The 21,003-nt window shown below is 40.7% G+C and overlaps 1 protein-coding gene across 3 annotated transcripts in view; it reads right to left on the bottom strand.

Annotated features, from left to right (window-relative positions):
* EPS15 (epidermal growth factor receptor pathway substrate 15) overlaps positions 1-21,003 on the bottom strand; it is a 107,412-nt gene that overhangs the window by 74,622 nt on the left and 11,787 nt on the right. For all 3 annotated transcript variants that reach the window (XM_039484813.1, XM_039484814.1, XM_039484812.1), the window contains exons 2-8: positions 19,412-19,453; positions 11,878-11,967; positions 10,403-10,450; positions 6,014-6,109; positions 5,167-5,232; positions 2,112-2,237; positions 706-765 (exon numbers count right to left, since the gene is read on the bottom strand). In XM_039484813.1, the coding sequence (XP_039340747.1) occupies positions 706-765; positions 2,112-2,237; positions 5,167-5,232; positions 6,014-6,109; positions 10,403-10,450; positions 11,878-11,967; positions 19,412-19,453 (528 nt within the window). The remainder of the gene's footprint in view (positions 1-705; positions 766-2,111; positions 2,238-5,166; positions 5,233-6,013; positions 6,110-10,402; positions 10,451-11,877; positions 11,968-19,411; positions 19,454-21,003) is intronic.

Genomic DNA, 21,003 nt, shown 5'->3' with positions numbered 1-21,003 from the left:
GCCCTTTGAAATGGACCTACAACCTTGTATGCTCACATGATAACTAAAGGGAACTGTCTTGTGATTTGTAGACTAAAAAAAGCTATATTTTTAATTAATGGGTACATGTGCTAGATTTATGAATATGACCAAACATCTCAAATGCTAATAAAACCTTTAGGAGTTCACTCTCACAAGTGATTTCTATACAAAAAGAGGACACTGACCTGGCAGGTGGGGGAGGCAGAAGAGCAAAAATAGTACAAGCAATGGAAACTGATGGGAATTTAAACTGCCACTGTGGCACGAGCTAGGATAACGAACAGGGCCACCCAGAGGATTCAGGGGGCCTAGGGCAAAGCGGGGGAGCTGCGGCAGCACTGAACTCACCCGGCAGTGATCTGGGTCTTTGTCAGCATTTCGGTGGCGGGGGGCCCTTCAGTTGCTCGGGATCTTCAGCAGCACTAAAGGGCCCCCCGCCGCTGAAATGCCAGCTGAAGATCCAGACCGCCGCCGGGCCAGAGCTCGCAGGGCCCCTGTGGGGCCCGGGGCAAATTGCCCCACTTGCCTCCCACCTCTCCCCCGCTCCCGGGCGGCCCTGATAATGAACAAAAAAAGAAGGAGAACTGAATGAACAGATATGGAGTCTTAACCTAGCGCTTCCAGTGCTTGGCTTTTGTTATTAGGTTTGCAGAATTATGAAACTGAATGAAACAGTGTACTTACAACTGCAAATTCATCTCGATCCAACATTCCATCATGGTCAATGTCACTTAGTTCCCAAACCTAAAGAGAACCAAAATATATAGGTGACTGGCTCCCAACCCCCATACATGCAGTATCAAACAGCAGAATCAAAACTTCTATCTGGTTTCAGATTTTAATAATATCCACTATCAACCCTCTCGAACAGGAGGGACCACAGGATATTGAAAGTTTCCCTCAGCACTAGTTTTCAGTCAACCATGTGCATTTGGATTAAATTGTATAAGAAAGCTATTTTCTGAAGGTGCAGAGAAACAGCAGGATAACATCACTCTCCCTCAAAGTAAATGTTAAAATATACATAATGAAGTGGTCCAATACATTAAAAGGGAGATTAATGTGGCAATTTTACAGAATAACTGCAAAGATATACTTTGAAACAAAAAATACATTTATCAGTTTGTTTTACTCCTCAATAAGGTAACTGTACCTTTTTAGAAGCAGGGGAAAAACTACACGCCAAATGTAAAAAAAATCTGAAGTGTTTTACATATATACTATTAAATAAATAATCTATAAAACAATACCTCCGGAGTAAGGCTGCGAGTTTGTCAAGGAGGTCACAGATTCCGTTACTTTTGCAGTGGCTGGTGCTGGCTCAGGGGCTTCCCGAGCTGGGCAGTCCATGGGCCAGCAGCAGCAGTTTGGGTGTGTGGGAGGGGGCTCAGAGCAGGGGGTTGGAGGTGCAGGGGGTGCTTACCTCAGGGTGGGGGGGGGCTCCCACTGGCATGGCCCTTCAGCTCCTAGGCAGCGGGGCGGGGGGGAGGGGAGCTCTGCACCGCACACTGCTGGCGCCCACAAGCCCTGCCCCTGAAGCTCTCATCGGCTACTGTTCCTGGCCAATGGGAGCTGCGGCAGCCAGCGTTTGTGGCAGGAGCAGCGCATTGGAGCCCCCGGCCCCTCTGCCGCTTAGGAGTTGCAGGGACGCAGAGCCGGGTAGGGAGCCGCAGCCAACCCCGCCAACCCTCCCCTGACCACCGCAGGGGTCCCACTCCCAGGACGCAATGGTCCTGGCCGGCCCTCTTCCCCAAGCACCAGTGGGGTCTGGGTCTCCTCCCCCAGTACCCACAGCTCCCCGGGGTCCCCTCCTCCCCAGGCACTCACGGCCCCACACCCAAGTTTTAATCACAGCTAGTTTTAGTAAAAGTCATGGACAGGTCATGATTTTTTTGTTTACTGCCCAAGACTTTTACTAAAAATACCCATGACTAAAACGTAGCCTTACGCATTAGTTGCATTTTTATTACTAAAAATATTAAATCTGAATACCCAGACATTTCTCTAATTAGTACAGTTATCTTTATTATTTATTATTCAAAAAAATCAAGTCAGTAGCCCACTAATTTTAGTTGGAATGATATTCTTACTCTTCCTAGGACATCCACCGGCAGTTTGGAGTTTAGCAGCACAGGTTTCACCTTATCTCCTGACAACAATCCATTCACAGGACTCAGACTGTCAAAGATAGCATCATATTTGGCCTTTTCTTCCAGCTGAGAGAGAAGAAGATAAACAGATTTATTATATTGGTAATGGGAACACTTTTAGAACAAAGCACACATAACCCAAGAGAACCACAAGTACTGTACAGGTAAGTATCCATTTATTCAAGTGCTTGTGCATGTATTATCTCACTCTAGGTGAATCCCAACCAGTGCTCTTATGGTGGTGGGAACTCTGAGTCTGCTTTAACAGAGACTGAAGGACTCTTCCAAAAATTAGCATCTGTTCTGGGTGCTTCAACAATTGCGTAATGTTGTGCAAATGTGCATAAAGTCTAGAGGTACTGTTCTGCAAATGTCTCTGATTGGAACATTTCTCAAGAAAGCCTCAGAGGTAGCCTGGGCACTGATAGAATGCGCAGTAATTTGTGGTGGTGGTAGTCTGAGGTCATAACAAGTCCTAATATATGAGGAGATCCCATGAGAAAGTTTGTACTGTTGCAGCCTGTCCTCTCATTTTTTCTGCATATGCTAGAGAGAGTCTTGCAGAGGACCTAAAACTCTTTAGTTCTATTAATACAGAATGAAAGACCTCTACAGACGTCTGAAGTGCATAGTCTCTCTTCATCCCTGTGACTATGAGATTTTGGGAAAACTCAGTAGATGTATCACCTGATTTAGAAGAAATTATACTACCTTTGATAGGAATTTTAGATGAGGTCTTAAGGAAACATTATAGAACATTGTGTTAGGGGTCCCCCCCCACCAAAGCTTGTCGCTCTCCCAATGGATGTGACTACTACTAGATAAGCTATTTTAGCTGACAAAAGAAAGAGCAGGAGGGTTAAAAGCTCAAAACATAGTGATTTAAAACCTGAAAACAAAACAGGTGAACGATCCCAAGGGTAAACTAGTGCTTTAATGGTGGATAAACCCTCACATCCTTTATAAAACCTCTCAATCATAGGGTGGGAAAACACAGACTGCCTTTGTATAGGTGGGTGAATGGTAGCGATGGCTGCCAGGTGAACTTTTATCTAGCACTGAAAAATGCCTGATTCCTCTAAAACGTTCTGAATCTGCAATGTGGATGGAGACAACTGATGATGGTGTGCCAAGATGGGTAACCAGTCTGTCTAGTGGAATGCTTCCTGCTGCTGATTAACATATTTTTAACTGCTTGAGAACAGACTCTCTGATAGTAGCCACTCTACATCCATGCCATGGCATGGAGAATGCACAGGTTGTGGTGTGGAACCTGGCCGTAATTATGTGATATGTCCTGGTTAACATGCAAGGTAACTGGAAGTTGAATCAATAAGCTTCACAAATCTGAGGACCAGTATTGTCTCAGCCAGGCCAGGACTAAGAGAATCATCCTGGCTTGTTCTTGCTTTAGCTTTCTGATAATCCTGGAAATCATTTGGAGCAGAGGATACATGTATAGAAGCTCCAATTCCTTTCCATAGGGGAACAGGAATGCATCCATCACAGAACTCAGGTTCTGACCAGCCCTGAAACAGAAGTAGCTGCATTTCTTGTTGTTTCTCCAAAGCAGCACCACCTCCTCACACAAGAGATTTGACACTGCTCCACCCTGTTAATTGAAGTAAAACACTGTGGTCATATTGTCCATCATCTTTCAAGATATAGTGCTCATGACAGACAGCAGAAAGACTTGGGATACATGAATTATAGCCCTCAGTTCCAAGACATTTATAAGGCTGATTCTGGAGACCTTCAGTCTATACCTCATCTAGGTGTGCTCAGCCAGCCGATAGCGGATATGTCCATCACTAAAGTTTCTCACAGAAAGAGAGTGGAGGTGGGGTAGAGCAAGTAAAATACCCCCTTTGCAGACATTTTCCAAACTCATGCACCAGCTTAATGTTAGGATTTGAGCAGGTATGTGAATCAGCCTGTCCAGAAGATGCTTGCTTGGGTGATATGTGGACTTCAATCAGCTTGGCTTGCACCGCAGGCAAACTCAGACACATGTGGAATGCCATTTGTCTAAGCAAGGTAAGGTGGGATCTCGTTCTCAGGTGAGCCTAGCCTAATGCACAGGGTTAAAATGGAACAGAACCTTTCTTAAGGTAGACAGGCAGTTCTTGTTGTCGAGCCAACTCCAATGAACTCAATTCTCTGAAATGGAGACAATGTTGGGCAGCCAGTCCAAGCCATCGCCCATGCTATCCCTGGTTAGGTAGAGCTAACACATCTATCCACCCAAGCTGGGCAGCACGCTCCCAGATGCAGTGCAGATGTACCCTTATATCTAAGATGGGCCTCAGACACCCCCTCTTTTTGGCTATGAGTATGCTACAGGAATAAAATAACCTTTTCCTGTGCTGTGGACGGACCTCCTCTAGAGCTCTTAGATCAAGAGGAGATTGTACCTCTTGAAGCAGTATAATTTTGAGAGAGAGATGCGGAAGATGGATAGAGCTTAAGCCACTGACTGAAAATGAATGATGTATCCCAATTCCACTGTCTAGAACACAACGATCTGAAATTAAGGCATTCCAGACACTGCAGAAAGGGTACAACTGATTTCCAAAGGTAAAAGATGAGTCAGGAAGATCTGTTGTGACTGGGACTCTGCTCCTGAGGAAGCAGTCAAATCTGCTGCTTCAAGGACTGACTGCCAGTAACAGGTTGCTGCAGCAGAAGCAGATGATATTTTGCCTAAGAAATTTATGACTTTTCCAGGATGAATCAAGTTGCCTAGGTAGAAAAGAGAATGGTCTATCAAAGTTAAAGCCTCTATTGCCTCCTGTAAGAAGTAGGTGTGTGCACACTTGCTATCTGGTCACTCTAAATACAAAAAAGACTTTAAATTTGGAGAGAATAATCTGAAATAAGCTATAGCAGTTACTACACGTCTAAAACAAGTGTACGTTTTCTTGGAAACTGCAGTCATAAAAATGGCCAGATATTGGTATGTAGGCTTTTTGACTGTTTACAACTCTCAACATACCTTAACAGCCCATGGGATGTCAGCTGATGCTGTTCCACTGATTAGTAATGGGCTACCAGTATCAGTCTAATGGAAAACAGATCAAACAAAAATATATTACTTGCGAAAGGAAAACTGAGTTTCAAGACTTTTCCACTCATCTGAATGGGCCCTGCAATCCATAATCACATTTTAATCAATCAACTAATGAAGGTACAATAATTTAGAATAAGAAATTCAAAGTGGCATGTTCTCTTCATACTCAAAGCAACATCAAAGCACGCCTTAATGTACAGCTGTACCATATTCCTTCAGTGAAAAGGAAACAGATTTTAATTATCTCTACTTCTAACAATCCAAAGAAAAATAAATAGTAAAACTGGACTGTTACACACCTTGTGGGTTATAAGCAGTACAAATGTCACTTTTTAGTTTCTGATGTAGTTGGTGCTCATGAAATGAGGGAATAGCAGCACCAGAGTTGGCCATAGTTTGACCAGGTGCCATGGAAGCTTTCCCACTCAATCTTCTAAGTGCAACTTCATGGTTGCCTTCAACATCCTTTTCTTAGGATTTTTTAAAACTAGAAAAAAGTTCAACAGCAATGCTAACAAAAATTATTTACTATGGTCTAAATTAACATTTTCTCTTGTGACCCAAGCAGGATTTTAACCCAAGTCTCCAGTAGGGCTAGACTAATGTACACACTGTTGCACAAAAAAGTCCATTTTTTAATTTTTCAATAGCACTAAGATTTCCCAGTGAAGATGCTGCATATAAAACACTAAACCTTCCCAACTGTTAGCTTAAAGTACTTAAGGTTACTGAGCTCATCTTTTTTTTATTATTTATTTTTAAAGTGTCTTACAAATCTAGGTGGAGGAACAGGCAAATTAAGACTACTCAGGGAAACGTCCAATCCATTCTGTGCACAGGCCACTAGTCGCAAAGCCACAAAAAACTCCTATGGAGGAAAAACATAATTTTTAAAGGATTTACTATACAAAAGTAATTTAAACTCAACTGGAGAGCTGACAATTTACAATTCTTCTACATTGGCACATTTCTTAACAGGATTCATCTTGTTAAACTAATATACTTATTATTAAGCTTTAATTTATTTCAAATGACTTACAGTAACATTAAAAATATCAATCATTACTCATTACACATTAACAACTCTAGAAAACCTTAACACTTTATTGAAAGGTCTGCCAAAATATTTAACGGTGCAGCAAGGAAGGAATGCTCTATTGAATGAAGCTCTGGTCACCAAGATAAGAGAGTTTTAGTGCATTCATGCCGAGAGAGATAACAAGGACTAATTTTTTAACACTATATATTCTTAGAAATGGGAGGTACAACATCTTCAGAAATATCTTAATATTAAAGGGCTCAAACAACATAGCAATCAATCTTGAGGGGCAACACACAGCCTTAACATTAAGCTATGAGGCAGCTTTGGGGAAGGAAGGTGGGACAAGTGTTCTCAGATGAAAATATTGTCCTCCATAAGCCGTTCTCTTTCCATGCCTTGGTCTCTGCCTGTTTATCACCATATATTTACTGGATTAGAGGACCATCTCGTATCGTCAGACAGAATTTCAATTTAAGAGACATTTGCTTGAAGATTTATTCGGTATGTGTCAGTTGATTCAACAACATTACTAAATGCTGCAGCCACCCTTCAGCAACCAATCATCCTTTCCTGTGGAGCTGTGCTACTACCACCAACATGATCTTTGAGAAACCCCCTGAGGCTAATGATAGGCCGAAGGGGAGCACTCTGTAATGGAAGTGATCCTGGCCAAGAATAAAGCAGAAAACCATTTGTGGGATGGGTGGATAACAATGTGGAAATACGGACATTGAAAGTTGAGTGCTTAGAACCAATCCCCTTCCTCTAGTGATAGAATTATCACTGCAAGTGTCATCTTTTTGAATTTCTGTGCCTTCACATAGGTGTTGAGTAGTCTCAGGTTTAGGATGGGTCTCCAACCTCCACTCTTTTTTGGTACCAGGAAGCACATTGAATAAAACACCTTCCCTCTGTGCAGCATAGGGACTGGTTGTACAGCTCCCAAGTGTAAGAGAGAGTCTATTTCTTGATAAAGCATGCTCTCGTGACAGGGGTCCCCCTGAAGAGGGATGGGGAAGGGGGGTTAATTGGTGGAAGTGAAGTAAAGAGGATGGTGTAACCTCTGGACATCTCCAAAACCCAGTTGTCCATAGTAATTAACTCCCAGGCTCATGTGAAATAATGGAGGTAGTCAACTAAGGGAGGAAGGCTGGTGAATCAATGCAGCAGAAGAGGATGAGGATGGCAGTTCAAACCCTTGACCAATCGGTCAAAATTACTTCTTGGAGGTGGACTGCAGCAAGGCTGAGAAAAGGACTGTTCCCTTCTCTGAAATCTCTACCGTCTCTAGTGTGGCTCATATGACCTCTGGCAGACGGGGAATTGGATGGGGAGGGATCTCTGGGCCATCTGAGATTTGCTGAGTTTTCTCTTGTAGGTGGGAGTATAGATACCAAGTGAATGCAAGGTCGCTCTAGAGTCCTTTAATGTTTGCAGGGACTAGTCTGTGCTATGTGCAAACTCAGACCCTTCAAAAGGAAGGTCCTCAACTGTACTCTGAACCTCCTTCAGGATTCCAGAGAGCTGGAGCCAGGAGGCTCTTTTCATCACCAACACTGTAGCAATTGAAGAAGCGGAAATATCAGCGATGTCACAGAAGGCTTGTAGCGTTGTCCCGGCAAAAAGTTGGCCCTCCATGATAATTACCTGGAACTGTTCTCTGTGTTGTATTGGGAGAGGGTCAACAAATGAGGTCAGTTTGGTGTAGTTTCCATGGTTGTATTTTGCCATCAGGGCCTGACAATTGGCAATTCTAAATTGTAGGGAGACTGAGGAGTAAGACTTTCTCCCTAGTAAAGCCAGGCACTTGTGGTCTTTGTTGCAAGGTGTGGATTTAGCATGGTGCTGCCTATCACTACCAAGGAGTTAGGGGAAGGATGGGAAAATAAAAACTGATTCCTTTTCTAGAACATGCTACTTTTTATCTGCTCTTTTGCATGTAGGCATAATAAAAGCTGGGGTGTGCTCCACTAACAAGCAAGGCTATACAGGCTGATGAGGGTGAGTGGAGGAGGTTGAGCAGCTTACGATGAGGCTCTAACCACCTTGAGGGGAAATCTGCAATACTCTTGACCAGGTCCTGGAAATGTTTAAAATAAACTGCTGGGGCTGGAGGAGGCGGCATGACTGCTTCATCAAGAGATGAAGAGGAGATATTGGCCATAGAGGAGATCCTTTCACTGGCTCTAGCCTCCTGGAGGGAGTAGGTGATGCCTCTCTATGGCGGGTGGCACTTAATGCTCTAGAAAATTGTTGGTAATAAGCCACCCACGGGTCCCAATATGGCCAGGGAGGAGGTGCATAGGGCATGGGAGGAGGCACCCAAGGGTACTCACACCAGCAAGGCATTGGTGGTAAATGTGGGCTATGAACAGTTGCAGCTTCAGCAGAGGTGTGTGGGAAAGGACTTCTCTAGGAGTGAGGAGGAGAGCCCTGAATCGACATCTGGAAGACCGAGGCAAGGTCTTCATCAGAATCCTCTTCCTCAAGTTCACTCAGGAATGGTGGAGCACCAGGAGAGGTCTGAAGTAATAGCTGGTATTGGGCAAAGTTCAGGCAAGCTGGATGTTCTCGGTACCAACAGCACTTTGGAGCTCAGAAGCAGAGAATCAGATGTCTCAGATACAGCCAGGTCCCAGGGAAAATGGAACTCCTGCTGTACCGCAAGGGTGATCGGTACTGAGGCTGAAGTCTGAGGTGAAGTAGTCGTGGCTGAGGCCAGCTATGGCCTATGTATGGTACCACAGGGTTTGGGAGCTCAGAGGGAAGCACAGTTGCTGACAGTATCAAAGGTCTTGTGTGCTCCAAGGGAGGCATGGTAGGAGCCCGAGTGGGCTTCTTAGGTACCGAGGAAGAGCTCTTCTTGTCACCTTGATCCGATAACAGTCCAGATGGTCTCTCTGGTCCCATGGCTTTGCCACCTTGCAATCTAGCTGTGCCCTGGGTAAGGAGGCTCAACAGTACCTGATTGTGGTGCTGGGGTAGCTGAGGAAACTGATGACCTCAGCTTTTTAGAGATGGGTGTTCTATTTGGCGAATGCAGAGTATGGTCTTTCAAAGGCTTATGAGAGGAGTCCAGTCTTCCTCTTAGATGCCCTAGAACTGTGGGGCTCTGAGGCAGCAGACTTGTGTGGGGACTGACATACTGGGAGGAGGGGGGGGGGGGTCCGGTCCCTTGGCCTGGCTTGGAGGCCAGATGTAGAGAGCTCTCCATCATGAGAAGGTGGAGCTTTCTCTATATTTTTTCTGGCTCTTGATTTCAATACCAGACAAAAAGTTGCACTTCTGAGGAACATGCAATTCTCAAAGATAACAGATACAGTGTGAGTGTCCGTCAGGGACCGGAACTGCTTCCCAGCAAGACAGGCAGTGCTTGAAGCCAAGAGAACCAGGCATTATATCTCAGTAAGTAGAAACGATCTAAATACTATGTAGAGAAAATGAAACTTTTTTTTTTTAAAGAAAGAAGCTGTATCACAAGTATTTACAAACTATGGAAAGCTAGTACTAACACTACTACCAACCATCAATAAAAGAAAAAAATAGAGTTGAGGAAATTACAGCAGGACAACTTCTAAAGCTGCGTCTCAGACTGAGAAGGAACTGAGGGTGGTTAGCCCCCATAGAGCTATACAACAACGGGAGGGGGCACAAGAATGACTGACTACCACGCATGTGTGGGCCAAATGGATACTGCTATGAGAAATCTCTGCTCAGAGGTGTAGGGGGCACTAGCACACTGAAAAAGAAGCAACCATAGAGACACTAATCGAAGAACTTTAAGTTATTCCTGAGTATAGCATCACAGTTTTCAATGTATTATATTGTATAGTGACACTGAGGCCAAGTAGGAATGGTGAAATCAACACCAGTGAATTGTGTTTTTCATATTCATTGTGGGTGACATTCAAACTAGAAATATTAGCTTTTTTATATGAAGAGTTAGGTTTAAAAATCCTTTATCCTTGTTTCTAACAAAACAAACTACTGCATTCTTAAGGAAATTCTGTATTTCTCTGAAGTCTAGTTTTTCAGAAATCTGTTTGCTAATATTTTAAACAAGACATTTTTCATCCAAACAAACTTATTCCCTTAAAGAAACAGTTAAAATAATCCTACCTGTTTGTTCAGGATACCTTTGCCATCTGTATCAGCTAAATCCCAAATCTAATTAAAAAAGAATTTTAAAAAGTTTTATAGTTGTGCCAGCAAAAGTGTTGCTAACTGACAAATCCTCATCCTACTTAGACAGGGAATGCAACCCAAGCATAAATTTCTAATCCTAGGACTGCAAATTCTTCATAATAATGACTCATTTATGGTGACAAATGTAAATACTCTTATAATTTTATGCAACTAACAGTTAAACTGAAGAGCAGAGATCAGCGATAATGGAACCTGAATCCATTAGCTAACTGGATTTGTCCAATTTTCAAAAAACGCCAAGCAAGCCAGCAAGAGAGTGTGTTAAGGAGTATTTGGCTCAGTGTGTTTCATTCTTCAACTTTTGCTTGTTTTACATTACTTCAGTAATTTTACTTCACTTTCCACAAAATCTGCTAATCATGCCTAATTATTTCTTATTAAATACACAAAGGAAACAGAATCCAGTAATTTACCATTAAATCTTTAACGTACCTTTGTACACAAGGTACATGTTTCAAGGCGAAAAAATCCCTTTTGGACACCACACTAGTGCAAGGGGTATTGTATGTTTTATTTATATTGCCATAACAAATTTCCCTAAAAAACCCCAACAATTTTAAGTCTCGGAAGATTAAAAAGCAACTGGAGATCCAAGAATTAAATTCTTATTCTTTGAAAAAGCAAAGCTGAAAATCAAACTTGGGAAGCCCACAAAGCAGCACAGAGAAATACATTAAGGTCACTGAGCTCAATATTTTAAAGTAAATGTAAATATGAAGTTTTACAATCTGTTACAGTCTATAAATTAAATGTTTAAAACAAACTCATAGTTCAATTTATTTACTCAATCACATGACAATTTTTAGGCTAGCTGCAAATGTGTTAATAGTTTAGAAATCATGGAATTAAGGTCACTACTCTGTCCTCATTTTTCATGTATTATAGAAAGTTTTGATCAGGTATAGTTTAAGGAAAAGAAAAGTGCCTGCACAACTTACAAACCTACATTATAGAATTTTATTAGGTATCTAGTATAAAATGCACATTAGAGTTCCAAATGACAAAAAAGTCCTTAGAATATATATATTTTCTACCATTTAAAATAAAGTACCTGGGCTCTGTCATTTACTGGCTATAATGGTCACAGGTAACATACTATATAGGAAGTGCAGAGCACCCTCAGAGTGCTTAGTATTTTAAAGGATCAAACCCTAATCCTCATAGCATAACTTGCACAGTAAGTACAATACCATTTATCCAGAGGTTGTATCAGTGATTTTAAGGTACTTTGGATGAGAGGTGCAATATATAAAAGCAAATTATATATATAAAATGATACTATAAAATATATATATACACACACTAGTATTTCAATTCGGAGAGGAAACTGACCACAGCAAAAGGCAGCATAATTAAAGACGTAATATTACTCATTACATAAGTAATACCTTTCCAAGTATTAAGTCTGTCAGCCCAGATTTTTTCAAGAAAGCAGCAGCATCAGAAGCCACCACTCTTCCAGTGTTACCAGAATCAACCTGCAAAAGATACCATCACAGGTTAGTGCCCTGAATTGCTACAACATACACCTGCCTCACCATTAGGCTACCAGGGAAGAGTGCATATATTTTTTACTCTAAAGTGACTAAGTTCTCTCCAGTGTATTTCAACAGCGTCCTTTCAAAATGAATGCATTTTACATTAGAACTGATACATTTTAAACTGAGTGCTAAAGTGAATCCATTATTTCACTGCCAAGGCCCCAGAGGTTAACATTTTAGGCTAAGTTTATGCATACTTTGTACTTAAGAGTTAATACTAAGGACTTAAATTACATTAGTTTTTATTTATGATCATACATACATTTTGTAATCTGTTTAATACTAACAGACTTACAGAGAAGATCGAGAAATAATGTATCACAATGCTTCTACTATAGTCTATTAAAACTATATTTTGAGAGGGAGAAAGAGAGACACACACACACACACACACACAAGCAGGGTAAAAAGATACTAGACTTCATTCCAAGAACTTAACCACACAACAGATTCAGTTTTATTATATTCAACATAAAAAAAAGAACAGCCAGACAGGAATCAGAATGTTGAATGTTTAAAATCAAATGGCTAACATGAAGCTTTCATTACATTTAAGATATGCAGAGAACTGAACTCAGCTCTCCTTTAGTTCCAGGTTAGCAACCTAACCACTAGATCACCTTTCCTCTCACAGTTTAATTTAAATATAGATTGAATTAATTCTAGTCAGAAATGAAGGAAGATAGTAACATGCATCCAACATCAAATGCTTCATTTATTTGTAAGTGTTACAAATAAAAGCTTTAAGAGTAGCATCCAAGTTTTCTACCATTGATTATGGTTGGGTTTTAAAGTCTCCAGCAGAAGGTATGGGATTTCAAGTATACATCTGAGCAACACTCAAAGAAGAAATTGTACAGTAGAGCTCTTATTTGGGTTAGACCACCACCTGAATCTCTTCTCATCAGTTCTTCCTAATCGTAGATTTTCTCCTTTAGTAACTATGCCTACAAAATATCTGGCTACTATGTACATACAAGAATCCTCATTGAGTAGTTCAGAGTTCATTATTAATAAGCCCTGGAAAAGTCTGCCATGGTCAACTGGTCCTTGGCCATCCCAGCTTTTAGAGTTAGCCTTTTCCTCTTCTGAGGAAACTGAGGTAACTTGTACATCCAGGAAGTCAATGATAATTTTGGCAATAGACTGAGGTACAGGATTGCATTCTTCCACATTTACAGAGAGGTCCCTAGGACAGGATATCACCTAATCTTCTGAGGGAGCACAATGTCATAGCCATATATCAGATTGTAAAGAATAAACTGAAAGCAATGTGCTACTTTACTACTTTGCAGAAACTCACAAACACATTAAATTATAGATGCCTGGTTAAAAAAATTCAAGTTGAAAAGGTTAATATTTCCTTTAGTTTGGTCTTTGACAAGACAATTATTGATGTTCTTTTGACAGATGCATATTTTTGCGAGGCTGGGCAGGTGCCAGCTCATGCCAAGGCCCATGGGCCTCAATGAACACTGATAAATGCAGAGCTGGAAACTAGTCTGGCTCACCTGTGTATTAGTATTGTTAAAAATATCAGAATTATAGTAATGTGTTTAGACTTTATGAAATGTCTGTAGGATTCTGTATATATTAAATGTTACTTATAATATCTGTACCCCATGTTATAAAGGTAATATTTTAAGTATTTGCTCTGTAATTATAAAATTGTTTGCTAAAACTGTAAAACACCGCAGTCAGGAGAGAAGCATTACCAAATGTGAAATGCTACTTTGCCACAAGAGATGTCATCTACTCCCCAACAAAAGAAGGCATATAGACACCAAGCAAACCATTGTACAACACATCAGTGGACAAAGACTTCACTGATTGCTTCCCCACATCCATGAAGAGGACATGTGCAAAAGCACTCATCCAATCATAGCTTAAACACCGGGGGGAGTGCACAAAAATCCCTGTCAAGGAGAAATCATCATCATTATGCTGCCTGGAATTTGAAGAGGGCAACATTTCCAAGCACAAGCGAGGGATTCCCCAAGCTGCTTATCCCTAAAAAACATATAGAGCTTGCATATTACAGCAGCTTCTATTACCTTTTGCAGCCTAGGACTAACGTGTGTGTGTGTGTGTGTGTGTGTGTGTGTGCGCGCACGCGCCTGCTTTAATCTTGTAAACACTTTCTTTTTTCTAGGTTATCACAGGACTGGCTACAATTGTTATCTTTGGTAAGAGATCTACAGTACAACTAACATGCAGTAAGTGACAGATCCTTTGGGACTGGGAGTAACCTGAATATTAGTGAGATTTTTGGTGAAAGGGGCCATCTGCTACAAAGACAGGCTGCAAAAACAACAACTTCACGTTCTTTATCATGGATAGTAATGCCCTGAAATTCTGCAGGATTTGACAGCTATTACAAGCATTACAAAGGACAGAGCAAAACAAATATAACTGAGGACACTTTGGCCTGCAGCCAGTCTTTAAAGACAAAGACTTATAGGAAGCTGTTCAAATAAAATATGAAAATGGAAAATTGAAGAATGGTGAGTGATGGAATTCAATTAATGTCCCAAATTTAATTTGGCCAATACTTTAAAAGATAATCCCAGAGGCAGAGAGGGCATTTAATAATCCTAAAGAAAGGCTTTTTTCAATCCATTGTTTAGTTGATCAATGAAGTGTAATGTTCACTGAACATTATGATTTGTATCTCTCTCTGGAATAAATTGATAATGGCTAGTGAGAAGTGATGCTACAGATAGGGTTTTTTAAGCAAACTATTGAACTTTCTCTAGTATGTACTTGCTTATATTGGTAAATATCTACAGTCTTTTGGATTTTCTTTTAAACCAAGAGTATGATTACACTGTCTTGCAAACAGAAATTGGACAATTCTCCCTGTTCAAGGAAGTAACAGAACATTTGAGGTATTCAGAGTACTAGACACTCCTGAAGACAGTTATAGAATTCACTGATAAAAGCTTTGATAAAAATGCCCTGGATATCTGCCATTTGGAAGGTACCTTGGAGCAGGTTCACCTTCATCTGTTGATATTTCCACTTCTAGTGGTACTTTTTGTTCTCTAGCAATCAGCAGGATTTTTAGAGTATGCAAAAAAAAAACAACTACTGTGATTTAGGAAGAGTCTGAAGGCGAATAAAGTTTTTAGCAGAACTTTAAATAGCTTCTCACTTTATCATCAGTATTTTTTATTTCTTACAATAGTGGGTTCAACAGTCAGGGATTTAGTGGGATGGTATACTTTTGCAGGCTTATGGCTGCCTTTCCCCCACCCTACCCCTTTTTTTTTTTAAAGTATGTTGGGCATATCAGCGTGCTCCTTATAATTTACATGCAACTGTATTGTCAAACACAGCCCCATTTTATACCCAATGGGTCCTATTTGTAACCTAATCTAGTAGTTTTGGCATCCATTCAGGAAAGTGCTTGTTGGATCAGTGTTTTTCCGCTTTTAGGGAAACCCCAGAGCCATATTGAGTCAGCAGTGTCTATTTTTAAATCTTCAACTTTATCCTCTAGGAAGGTGACTTTCTGAGGAGCTGCAGACAGGTGGCTGTTATTTGAGCTGATTCCGACACTACTACTTTTTTGTTCCCCGATGTTAGCTTATTCTGAAATCAGCCTTTCCTTTCAGTTAGTTGGTCGACAAACAACTGAAGAAACTGGAAGACTGAAAACTTACTATCTGCTATAGTGGTCAAGTTTAAGGCAGTTTCCTATATGATCCTGGTGGCCCGATTGCTGGGACTTGCTGGCTGTATGGCTCAGCTGTCTTGACCATCTTCCCTGATTTGCTCTCCCTGTTTTTAAGTTGAGAGTCCTGAGAGCAAGTTTATCAAAGCTGTCTTCAATAATATTAAAAAGGAATTTTTTTAGATTTAGAAAGGTACATCTGATTTAATTAGTTAGAATGCAGAAATTAGTACTTCAATGTGGACCTTAAAAAAAATTCAGCTAGGCGCTCAGAGACATTGCTTAAATATTATGCTGAATCACATTACTTTATGGATTTAGTTAAAAATAAACATTTAATTTCTAAATTTCAAAGTTACATCTCACTAATGGGAGCCATTTGCCCTGAACACTTGTGAGAACAAGTTCAGTGAGGGATTCCCATGCAAGATTCCTAATGTGAATCTCAGAACAGCTGCTGGTTTTACAGATCTAAAAGGCATTTTTGGATTCTTCTATCACTAATGCCAAAGTAAACCCCTCAAGGAAGCCAAAATACAATAGTTACTGTATGTCATGAAGTAGCTTTATATACCGTAATCATATTTAAGAGATCCCAAATTCAATAACTCACACTATGATAAACAGAAGCTATCCAATTACAATATTATCTTCCATATTGTATTAGTTTCCATTTGGAATGGATTTTCCTATTAACTTATTGTTGGATCTCTATAGCTCTGTATCAGCATAATTAATCTTTTGTAAATAATGCTTAAATATATTTACACGAATAGAATTAAGAGAAACGAAGCCAGAATGCAGAAAAGCCTTTTAGGGGAACCCCCCCCCACACACACACCCCTAGAAAATTATTTTAACTAATTTCAGTTATATACTCTTGAAAAATACCTTAGATCTAATATTATGAAATTAGGTAATCTCCATACTATTACTGAACCAATGTTATAGACCATATTCATTTCACAACACATGCTATATAGGATGAAATCTTTTTTCCTGGAGTTTTTCTTAGCACTGTGATAGTATTAAATATTTGATCAAAAGTAAATGATGACCTTGTTTTCAACTCAGCTGAGTCCTCTCAACTACTGCTACTATGATGTGTAAGGATAAAGGATACTCTATCAGCACCAAATGAAAAAGACAAATGAGGACTGGGGAATTCTAGACATCACTTAAAAAAAAAAAAAGCAATGCTACCATCAACCCTACAAACTAAGTTCAGAAAATAATGTCAAATGCAACTAAATATTTCAAGTAAATGCATTCCACCATTATTCTTGGTGACAATGACATAAAAACCTGTTGGATCGAGCCAGTAAGCAGGTGTGCCAGCACAGCAACCTACCTGACAGTGATGTCACATTTGAAGGTTCCCCTGTCTTTGACTTGCCAGGAAATCTATGAGTAGGGGCTGATGCTCTACCCAACCACATTATGCCAAAGATGTTGTAGTTAAGTTTAATCAGATATGCATGGGTGACTCAGCCAGGAATTATAGGTGTATGCGTGCTGGAGGTGTGCCCAGCTCTCATAGTGAATATGGGGTAGTTTGATTTGTTGCTCTGCACGTATCTCAAGAACAGGGTGGAGGAGGAGGGGGTAGAATCTGCAGCAACTCTTCCACATTAGGCAAAAGACTAACAATATTCAGGTTCTTAATGTATGCTCCTCTGGCTCCACCTGAAGAGCTGTCTCTGAAGTCCAGGACATTAGGCAGTTTCCCAAAATTTCAGTTTGTGCTTCTGACCACGTGACGAATCATTAAGAAATTCATCATCATCCATGAGCTTACAAATAAAGCATTCAATCTTGATACCATTTAACAGCACAGTCTTAGTAAATCAGCTGACTGTACTGGAGAATGTCTGTCAGTCAGGTTATTCAGTATAGCCTAAGTTTAAAAACTGAGGAGAGAGAATAATCATGCTCTTCGCATCTGGACTCAAATGTAATGTCCCCACTTCAGAGGGAGATCCATTCAAGCATGTCCACCTGATCTTCAAGCCCCAGGACAAAAACTAGGAAATCCACTTCTCAGATTCTTGCTTGAGCTGTTATTGGGCTTGATGGTAAAATCAACATAAAAGTTTCCCATGTCAATGTAACACATGCAGACAATGACTCTTGTCTTGCTTAGGACCTCATGCCTTCCATGACATTGGATTCTTGCAAGTAACATCAAATTCTCTTAAGTACCATGACTCAATTCATATAGATGTACACACATTGGATTTGTCCCTCAATACAGGACTGGCAAGGGGAGTATGACTCAGCTATGACAAAGATGTGATCCTCATCTCCTTAAAGTTGACGTCAGGGTCCATCCTTGCTCCTGTCAAGGTGGTGGACCTCTTCTCCTTTAATGGCCAACCTCTGACTACTGGATCCAAAATACAGAGTTTGGGGGAAAAGTACAGTAGTGGAGACCCATCCCCCAATCCAAGGGAGAGGAAGGTGGGGGGCAGAAAAATATAGAAAGCTGCCCCTTTCCAGCTGATAAGGGGACTTCATTTGAAATGTATCAGATTCCTACTAATCAGAGGCTAATAGAAGAGACTGAGCCCCTAAGTAAGGTCCAAAGAGCACCTTAGTAGGAATCAATTAGCTCTTTCCCTCCTCTCAGCAGCTGAAGCATACTCAGGACTGAGTTTCTTAATAGGAGGTCTGTAGTAGTTCTGCCAGATGATGGCAACAATTTATTTTAACCTCTAATTCACTCATATCAAAACACAATTAAATAAATCAAAATTGTCCCCATTTTTACAAGCCATCAACTTGGCAGTTGATAACCCAATTTCATTTCAGGTTGATTTGCAAGGACATATCCGAGATGAAGAGGAAAAAACGTATTAGCCTGCTGATGATGCGTTCCTCTATTTACCTGAGATTCTATTGAACTATAACATTTAACAAGTTCAACCTAGAGTTTACTTAGGGTATTTCTACACTTGAAATGCTACGGCAGCGCAGCTACACCACTGGAGCTCTTCAGTACAGACACTACCTACACCAATATGAGCAGCAGAGAGTCCTGTGGCACCTTATAGACTAACAGATGTTTTGGAGCATGAGCTTTCGTGGGTGAATACCCACGTCGTCAGATGCATGCATGAAGTGGGTATTCACCCACGAAAGCTCATGCTTCAAAACGTCTGTTAGTCTATAAGGTGCCACAGGACTCTCTGATGCTTTTACAGATCCAGACTAACACGGCTACCCCTCTGATACTTTACACCAATATGAGGGATTCTCCCATCCATGTAGGTAATCTACCTCCCAGAGAGGCGATAGCTAGGTTGACAGAAGAATTCTTCCATCAACCTAGCACTGTCTAGATCAGGGGTTAGCTCTGTACAGCTAGGTTTCTCAGGGGTACAGATTTTTCACATTCCCCAGACACATAGCTACACCAATGTAAAATCACTGAGGGCACTATCACAACAAAATATATATTAGTCAAACTAGTTTTGGATCTGGGCCCTTAAGTGTGGATCTGCCCTATGGTCTTTAACATTTTAACCAAGTATTTTAAGGCTGCAGTGATTTTCCTTGACACTCCATGAAGAAGTTACACAATACTGAACCCACCCTACACAGTCTGACACAAATATTCAATCTTCATCTCTAAAAGGAATATGGCAACAAGAGAAGTTTTTTAATTCAACTAGAAATTTAGAGCAAGAGAATAAAAACTCCTACCTGTCGATAGTACTTCTCATACACAGGATTTGCACTGGATAGCTATGAAGAAAGATGCATAAGATTATATGATTAATATGCATAATTTTATCAGTTTAATTCACTTTATATGATCAAAGTTACATAATTTAACATGGAAAACTAGACATTTTATACATCTCTTAAACTGTCTTTTTCTGTCAACTTATAAGATTGTTTACACTTTTGTTGTAGCTGCATTGGTCTCAGAATACGAAACAAAGAAGTCAGATGCACTATGAATCACTTTACAATTTTCAGACTGAATTCCTTAACATTCTCTTTAAAAGTTCTTGACACTAAATGCTACTGGTTTTCACTTTCAGAACTGTCTGCATTAATAAGTCACCCCCTTGGAGGTTAACACAGACACCAGCTCCAAGCTAGATGAGAGACACAGAGTTCATAGGGTAGCACAGTTTAAATGCACCACTAAGAATTACAGGATATCCCAACAGAAATCTATCCCAGCACACAAGTTAGTACAGCACCATCGTGGGTATAATTTACACAGATCTGGCACAGGCAGGGTTTTACAGTGGGGATCCTGCACCTGGGCTAGGCTGGCCTGAGCTAACTTCACAATGAAGACAAACCATAAAATGATATTCTCAGGAAAAGGCCTTCAATTCACTTCCCCTACTAGACCAAGGAAGTCTGAGTTGTGACACTTTTGGTTCTGGGGCAAAGCAGATTTTTTTTAGTATGTGTTTGTTCGAAACATGTTGGGGAGGCCGGAGAGGGCTATTATGTTTTGGGGGCTGCCCTTCCTTTATCCTGAAGAAAGGAACAAAACCGTAGGTTTTATTAGATGTTTATGCCCTGAAAGGTATGTCTACACAGAAACTAGATACCTGCAGCTGTCCCGTGCCAGCTGACTTTGGCTCAAGGGTCTTGGGCTACAGGGCTGTTTCATTGCTGTGTAGACTATGGGCTCAGGCTGCAGCCCAAGCTCTGGGACCCTCCCACCTCCCAGGGCCCTAGAGTCCAGGCTTCACCCCAAGCCTAAAAAAAAGTCTACACCGCAGTAAAACAGCCCGGTAGCCTGAGCCCTGCAAGCCCAACTTAGCTGGCATTGGCCAGCTGCGGGTATCTAGTTGCTGTGTAGCCATACCCTAAGACATGCTGATCGAGCACATTTTTGTAAGGTGTATGACTAGTGTTATCAACAAATGGATAATGGGTTATATTTACTACCCTTAAGTGGGAGCGCTGACCACACTGTAAATCTAGCACCTACACAAATCAGTAAAAAGCAGAATACCATTTCCTCTGACTACAAACCAAAAATACTATTAATTCCATGTACAATGCAAATATATGACTAATCTTGCAACCTCAAACATGTGCATATGTGAGTAGGACTTGACCTGAAGATTTTATAATTATAGCATGTATTTCTAATTTCAGATTTAAAAATCCTGTCAACTTGCATACAAATTGGACACTGACAAAAATGCATAAACAATTGCAGGAAATATTTTACTACAGTACATTACACGATGGGCATTATAGGTTTAAATCTATTTCTCTTGTAGTAACACTTTATTCTGTAGCCTCTTTGGCCCAGTGGT

The sequence above is a fragment of the Mauremys reevesii genome, linkage group 8, assembly GCF_016161935.1.
Source record: "Mauremys reevesii isolate NIE-2019 linkage group 8, ASM1616193v1, whole genome shotgun sequence".
Taxonomy (NCBI): Eukaryota; Metazoa; Chordata; order Testudines; family Geoemydidae; genus Mauremys; species Mauremys reevesii.
The sequence above is the reverse complement of the archived record's forward strand: the minus strand, read 5'-3'. Positions and strand labels throughout refer to the sequence as shown.